General features: G+C 41.3%; 1 protein-coding gene across 1 annotated transcript in view; it reads left to right on the forward strand.

Annotated features, from left to right (window-relative positions):
- Positions 1-714: 714 nt before the first annotated feature.
- dicer1 (dicer 1, ribonuclease type III) overlaps positions 715-8,307 on the forward strand; it is a 26,038-nt gene continuing 18,445 nt past the window's right edge. The window contains exons 1-9 of the mRNA XM_035674102.1: positions 715-853; positions 4,402-4,449; positions 4,682-4,792; positions 6,075-6,274; positions 6,415-6,577; positions 6,668-6,798; positions 7,483-7,617; positions 7,716-7,876; positions 8,104-8,272. Coding sequence (XP_035529995.1) covers positions 6,161-6,274; positions 6,415-6,577; positions 6,668-6,798; positions 7,483-7,617; positions 7,716-7,876; positions 8,104-8,272 — 873 coding nt within the window. The 5' untranslated portion in view covers positions 715-853; positions 4,402-4,449; positions 4,682-4,792; positions 6,075-6,160. The remainder of the gene's footprint in view (positions 854-4,401; positions 4,450-4,681; positions 4,793-6,074; positions 6,275-6,414; positions 6,578-6,667; positions 6,799-7,482; positions 7,618-7,715; positions 7,877-8,103; positions 8,273-8,307) is intronic.

The raw sequence follows: 8,307 nt of genomic DNA on the forward strand, positions 1-8,307 counted from the left end.
TACCTGTCATTTTATGGTTTTTGCTCTTGTATTATGAACCTCTGCGTTGCATGTTTTTTTAATTCATGTGAAATATAGCCTAAGGGAGTTGAATAAGCAATTAATATTTTTATTGCATGCTTATAGATGATTAACTTTGAATGGCTTTGTCATTTTAATCTTATATTCTGTTTTTAGGTTGACTTTGTACCATCTGTCCAGAAACAAATGAAAAATAGTCTCTTTACAGAAATGTTTTATTAGTGTGAACTGTCCCTGCTAAATTTAACCAATAAAAATGAATAAGAAAATACATCGGTATTATAATTATTATTATCATAATGACTTACTTACTACATAATTATCTTTATATACATAGTCTATGTTTTACACTGTTCCCCAATAAAGCCCCTTTGAATATAATTGAATTGAGCTACAGACCTCCACACTTTACGCACGTTACGTAGGAAGGACGTACCCCCCCTCCAGGGTGGCGAATTGATGCCCACCATATCCTCCCTCGGATTGGCTAGTACTCGTTTTTCTTTGGTTTGCGTTTAGGCATGATGCGTGAGATTGGTTAGAGATAGGGTAACAGTGTCGGATAAGCCAATCAAAGGCGGAGTAGGGTTGGTCATGACTTCGCCATCCTGGGGAGAGGGGTGTCTCGCCAGAGTACGGTCGGCAGTTTACGCAGTTTACGCAGTTTACGTCCAATGTTTTGACGTAGCAGAGGCCCAGGTGAAAGGAAGTGGTCCCACCGTGAACGAGTGGCCACCAAATCGAGACAGCAAGAGTGAATGGCAGATAGGATATCCAACAAAAGAATTCAAGCATTTTTAGCCAAGACCATCATTTGAAAAACACACACCAGGTGAGATGATGTACCGAACTGTGGGATTTGTCTTTCTGGATTAACGTTGCTGTTTTGCATGTGTTGGCCTAGCTAGCTGTTAGCAGGCTAGCAGGCTGGCTGACATGGTGATGGTGCATGGTGGCTGCTGTTCTGTCCGACGTTGTGTTGCATTACACGCTGTACAGTTTGGGTAAAGCCATGTTCTAGTCACACTCTATAAATCACACCGTCTCTGGCCATTAAAATAACCACGTCAATAAGTGCTTGCAGACAGGCGCAATCCGTATGGTTTAGCTAACATTCGCTAGCCATGCTAGGTTACGTTAACGCAGCAAGAAGGTTTGATTGCCCGGTCGGTACCGCTGTGTACGCGGCTAATCGGCTGTCTGAGACATCTTTACAGCACACTATCAGCACACTTTACAGCACACTATCAGCGAAGCGAACGCAACGTTAACTGTCTGATTGTCACTGTCAGCACCCAGTAGCATGTCTATGTAAGCTAACGGTCACGGTTCATACTTTGCCACCAATACCGAGGCCAAGGACCTTGAGAGGCTCTGTTGCTCTTTAGTGGCCAAATTATTGAAAGCCGTCACCTCTAAATATTTCAATCAAATAGCTTCATTGTTAGTTATGTGTATTAGCTAACGTTACTTTTCTATAAATGCTCGACAAAAATGCGACTGCTTAGTTGCTAACTAGCTAGCCTATGTTCCTCAGCATGGTCTCTGCGAGCAGTAACTTAAACTTGAATATTATGTTGGTGTCGTTACTTTTCTATAAATGCTCAGCAGAAATGGAGCTGCTTAACGTTTGTTGCTAACTAGCTAGCGAATGTTCCTCAGCATGGTCTCTGTGAGCAGTAACTAACTTTATGGCCAAGCGTTCAACTAACTGTTACCCATGAGCTAGTGCTCACACTGACAGAGGAAGCTAACAATGACAGGTGACTGTGTGTTACGTAGGTTATAACGTTACCGAGTACAAATGAATGTCACAATATATTGGTTTAAAGAGTTAATGACAATTATGAGTTTTTCCGGCTATTGTTCTGAACATTGTGTTCTACATGTATGCTTGGCATAGCTGACAGAGACCTTTTTTGCAGAACTGTGGCATGTACAAGCTCACAAGTGTGAAAGATTGAGTAATTTAACGTTGATGTTGGGATGAAGGTTACTGAAGCCCCTCTCAGATCAACACAATTTCTGTTTAATTTGTCATTTTTTGAAATAGTCCTTTTTCCATGTTGTTTCCCTGGCAGTCTGTACTTAGGACCTACTGTGTGTCTGTAACTCTTCTTGCATGACCTAAAACAGTGTCCAGTACAGTCACATTAACAGTTGCAGTATGTTTTAGTGTTAAGGTCTAAATATGTGAACACAGAAAGTATGTCTTGTTGTGCAGGCTTTCAAGAGGTGTGAATGTAGTTATATTCATAGTTGGTGCTTTCACATGCTCCTCGGATAGTCCAGTTTCCAGAGTTCAGATTGGGAACATGTTCTTCCAGCTTTGGTGTGTTCATGAGCTTTAAAGCTGCAGTAGGTAACTTTTATAAAAATAACTTTTAGTTACAAAAACAACCAACCAGAGCCAAGAAAGGTAGAAAGACACGTTGGGTTAGTGACTAGAAGATAGTTGAATCTCATTCCCAGCATTGATATTGGATGACCTGGGAATGACACTCAACAATCAGCTATCTTTCTTGACTCTGATTTGTTGTTTAGCAGCACTAGGAGGAGCCAGAGGAACCTGATTGTTTCACAGATGATCTTTGTGTACTCATGTATTACTGTCAGGATATATTGAAGGTTTCAGTGAATAGTGGTTAAAAAAAGTTGCCCACTGCAGGATTTAATCACAGAACATTCATTGTTGCTGAATTATTGTGAAAGAGCTTGATGCTTTATGTTGGTGAGTTTGTCTCAGACTTGTTGGTGCACCGGTACATTCACTATAAGATATTGCTTTATAATAAGTGACTTTGTAACTAATCTAGGTCACTCGACGTGGGCAGTAACTAACATTTGCGACTGAATATCACACTACAAATTACATGTGAGCAAAATGTGATGAATGAATGAATGAACATTTTATTTTGTCCGCCATGTTTCAGTGTAATATAATGGCAAGTCATGTACTAAAATATTTGCTGACTTTCATATTTGAGGGAGCGGTGACATAAATCTTCCCAGTTGGGAACTCTATTATTCTGACACCATGTGAGTGCTGGGTTATATTTACTATATTCACCAATTGTTGCACAGATCAGTTTGATGAAGCATCTCCAGAAATAGAATACTGTGAGGATATTGGTGAGAAATTATGTGTTTCATTTGAATGGTATGTCCCTGTTGTTTGCTGTTATGTTACTCATGTTCTATTGTAATATAGCATATTTCTCTGGCATATGCTGACTCTCCACCAGTTTGTCACATGCACCACCAGTAGACAATAAGACCTTTGGACCTGCTGTATGCCCAAATGTTCCTGTTTTTATATCTGTAAGCCTAATTTATTTTCTCCCAAATGTTCGTGACAAGTAGATTTCCCCATTGTGGGATTAATAAAGTTATCTATCTATCTAATGTGGGTGATTTGATAATTTTCTTTATAGTGTGAGGCTGCAGAGGGGAAAAAAAGCCACTCGGCTTGTACAGAAAACAGGATTTAAAAAGAGCCTAAATGGATATCCTGTCTATTTGTGAGTCTATATCTTGTGGTATTGGTGCTGCAGTTGAAGTTTTTAAGAAGAAATCAAAGCACAGGAAGGCTATTGTGCTTTGATTAATTCTTCTTAAAAATCCTTTGGCTATCCGGGGAGCAAATGTGTTCAAATAGTTGACAATTGGAAATAGGTTGTGTCTTGACATGGTGCCACAGCTCGAGCTGTGATGACACCTGTGGGTGCCGCCTGCTGCGCGGCCTACAAAGACAACAAGGTGTGGGTGATTTTACACTGTTGTGCGCTGCTGGTGTGTGTAGGCCTTTTATACAACTAATGATGTGGTCTAGATGCGTGTCCAGTCATTAAGGTTCACAGTAACTCATTCCACCGGGGATGCCACTGGACCAGGAGTCATATATTGTTATTATATGGAACAACAACACCATCAGGTGACCTATCTGTCTGGAGTCAAAAATAATTCAAAACGCACACATAGAAAAACAAATATCTACAATAGATGATCAAGAGTTCCACAGGTTTGTATAAACACATCATATACATTTGACATTTTGCCAGTGTTTGAGTCACCAGTGTGGTTCTGTTGTGGTTTGCAGTTTGCACTTTGTTTTTGGCACAGACACATCTCCACGTCAGATTTAAGGAATTGCATGAATGAAGCTCCATAGTTGTTATGATTTTAAATGTGAGCGGCTCAATCAACATAAAGACTTGTGTCTGCTCCGCTAAGCTGACTGCTGATATTGGTTACAGATGTGGGGATCGACAGTCTTCACAGTAGCGTCATGTGTTGAAAAGCTTGAGGTGCTCAGTATACCTTGGTCAGCATCTGGCACCCTTATGATTCTCATTTTGCTTTCTGCCTTTGTTTTTGCAGAGCTGGAGGACCTAGACACAATCCCTGTCACTCTCCATTTGGGTAGAGGTGAGAGGATTTACTTGTGAGTGTAACAGTACTATCACAGAATGATAACCAGCACATGAGGAACAGATGCAGTCTCTGTGGAAGCCAAACTAACTTGAATGCTACCTCTGTTTTATATTTGTAGTGAATAAAACAACTTTTTCATTGTCATTTATTGCACTCATATAGAGTTCTATATGTCAGTGTCTGAAATGCATGATTATAACATGTTCTCTGTTTTTGTTTCTTTTAGGTCTGTTTCCACCTAAATGAAGGGGAGCATCAGGAGTTGATTAAGAGATATTGTATCATGAAGCCCAGATTAAGTGTTGTCTGCTTATCCAGAAAGTCTCAGTTTTTACCTGTGAGTATGTTTCAAAAGACATTCATTCTGTGAGCATCATTCCAGCCCAGCAGTAGTGATCGGGGTTGGCACCACTGTATCGAAGTCCCACCCGTACACCCAATGTGAAACCCTCTTTTATAGCTTCAAATAACTGCTGATGATAAAAATAAACACTTGAACATACGTCAGTGTGATTAAAACTACCTTAATGACAGAAACTATCTTTGGGAAAAATGTATTTGACGTGTACTAACAGAGGCAGTGGGCTGTATACTGCAGTCAGCCACCAGGAGGAGATGGAAATGTTTTGACTTCACTTTTGGACAGCTGTCAAATCTAGCTGTGTGATTCTATGCCAATGATTCCGGCCTATTCTCCAAGTAATCTTCCTATTTAGCACTTTTGGTCTCAAGCTGTGAACAAACTATTTTCAGTCCCCAAATGAGATGTTTCAGCGAGCTCTAAGAAAGCTCCGAGCAAGCTGTTCCCAATCACTGAACATGCTGTTATCAAGCTCTAACCAGGCTGCGGTCATGTTCTAAACAAGCTCTAAATAAGCTACATTCAGTAGTCAATACTTTGCCATTTCAACAGGTTTGGTAGGAATTTGGTTTGGTGAGCTCAGGTCACACATGGTAACCCCCTGGGACATAAAACACACAAACCCATGCGTGTGATTAAACAAACCCATGTGGATGTTATTACCACCACAAACTAGCTATGATATAGCAATGTATATATTCACTTACAGTGTCCTCAGTCCTGTTTGCACTGGACTAGTGTTACCTTGGGACATCCCATAATGTTTAATAATTGCAGTGGTTATTTTTGATCTTAATCCCGTGCCAATTGGCCATATCCATAATTTCAAAGGTAACAATTTCCCTGCATAGTACCTACCGTATTTCGCCTAACACGTAGTTCACGTAATATTAGTGACTAATAGCATTAGTATATAAAAACACCTCATATTAAGGCAACAAAAACCTAACGATTCCTATATTCAGGTGATTATACAGCTAATAATAAACATACCTAGGTGAATATTCCATTTCTAGATCCTCCTCTAAATGTTTTGCAAGTCCATTGTGCCCCAGACTAGCTGAACAACAGTGTTCCAGACATTGTCTCTAGTAATCAATTATCTGTGCCAGAAACACTGTGGCAGTGGTAGACCTGCTGCTGACTGGCAGCCCTGCCTTTGCTGATGTAGTTTTTCACCTTTCTCAATGGAGAGTGAGACAACTGTTGTATCTGCTGTCTACAGTACATTAATACACATCCTCCTGTCTCCTGGCAGTGAACTTTTGACAGAAGAGGAGGATGAAATGAGATAAAGTGGACGACTGGAGGAGCCCAGCCCCTTCACCTCCCCCTTTCTGAAGCATGGCAGGCCTACAGCTTGTCACTCCTGCCACTTCACCCATGGGGCCTTTCTTTGGTCTGCCATGGCAGCAGGAGGCTATCCATGATAACATCTATACACCTAGGAAATATCAGGTAACGCATGGATGTGACTACTAGCTGCTTGATGTATATAACCTACAGGCTATGGCATGAACCGGGCAGAAAATAAAATCACAAATTAAGAGCAATTAATTGCTATTTTTTTCCCATCATCACATCACCTTCCTCCACAGGTAGAACTTCTTGAAGCAGCTCTTGAACATAATACTATCGTCTGCTTGAATACTGGCTCAGGGAAGACCTTTATTGCAGTACTTCTAACAAAAGAACTCTCCCACCAAATCCGTGGACATTTCCAAGAAAATGCGAAGAGGACTGTTTTTCTGGTGAACACAGGTACCAGCAAAACACAGTTTCCTGGCATCGCTTGATACATAGAGTGATTTTACTTGCATTTTTACTGTACCTCTGCTCTACATTGTCCAGCTTTGTCTGTAGTTCAGCAAGCAGCTGCAGTCAGGACTCACTCGGACCTCCAGGTGGGAGAGTACATAGATTTGGAGGAGACCTCAGCATGGACTGACCAGCGGTGGAGTCGAGAGATAATCGAGAATCAGGTGTGCTTGGTCATTCATATCGCCTTTTACAATATTTAACACTATCTTCACTCTACTTCCATGCTAACAGGTTGCGACTGTCTCACAGAGTTTTGTCAGGTTTAAGAATAGAACTAGGTGGTCCTGTAATAAAGGTGTACAGTACAGGTCTTTACAGCGAACTAGGATTTGTAATGTAAAAAAAATACATTGTTAAAGCTGCAGTAGGTAACTTTTATTTCCGTAAAAACATCAGGTTCCTCTGGCTCCTCCTAGTGCTCCTAATGGCATTTGCAGGAATCTAAAGGGCCCAAACAAAAGCAAGCAATCAAAGGCTAAAAGGCTCTATGGTTACAGAGCACTGCACAGTTGGGTTGAACTCCATTCTGCACATTTTCCATCACTGCTCTAGTTATTTCCGTTACAGTTACTTTATATGTTAATTTGAGACAAGGCTAGCTTGTAAAACCATGTTGCATTGTTATCTTGTGTTGTTTTACTGACAGTGAATCATCAAACAAAACACAACACGCTGACTGACAGTGAGAGATTTGACTCAGGACTGATGATTCAAATAGTTGACAGCAGGCAGCTCCAGTTATTTGCACCTTTATTAAGTGTCATAGGTGGACTGAGACACACTGTGGTCACCGTTTACAATAATATTCTCCTCCCTCCTGTCGTTCTCCGCTTTCTCTCACGCAGGTGCTGGTCATGACTTGCCACATTTTCCTGCACATTCTGAGGAATAGAATCTTACAGTTGTCTAAAATCAACCTGGTGGTTTTTGATGATTGTCACCTGGCCATCACGGACCACCCCTACTGTGAGATAATGAAGGTGAGATTGTGGTTGCAAAGAACCATTCATGTATTTTTTCACATGTTTGTCATCGAAGGGAACTGTGAATGACCTGGCTCTCCTGTCTGTCTGTGCAGCTGTTTGAGGGCTGCTCATGCAGTCCTCGTATCCTGGGTCTCACAGCTTCCATTCTGAATGGGAAGTGTGACCCGTCAGAACTGGAGCAGAAGATCCAGAATCTGGAGAGAATCCTGAAGAGCAACGCTGAAACTGCCACTGACCTTGTGGTCCTGGACAGGTACTACAAGCCCTTATATATGACCTATACCAGCCAGGGCTGAATAACTACTCTCTGGCTAAATATGTCCAGAATTGTGTTAGTTACAACTAAACATTGAAGCAAGTCATTTCACTGATTACACTTCATTTAGACAGATGCTGAAAAAATAGTATGTAAAACTCAACAGACTGACAAAGCAGTAACAAAGACTTCTAGTGTAACCTGCGTACTGTGTATTATTTCAGATACGCCTCTCAGCCAAGAGAAGTGGTGCTGGACTGCGGCCCCTACATGGATAAGAGCGGCCTCTCCTCCCGACTACAGGCAGAACTGAACGAAGCTCTCCACTTCCTGCATGACTGCAACATATCTGTTGCGAGAGAGGACCGTGATCCCACATTCATCTCCAAACAGGTCAGGGCTAGAAAGATTGTCTTGGTTGATTTTCC

Source organism: Morone saxatilis, unplaced genomic scaffold (assembly GCF_004916995.1).
Source record: "Morone saxatilis isolate NCDOM2014 unplaced genomic scaffold, NCSU_SB_2.0 Contig3, whole genome shotgun sequence".
Classification (NCBI taxonomy): domain Eukaryota; kingdom Metazoa; phylum Chordata; class Actinopteri; family Moronidae; genus Morone; species Morone saxatilis.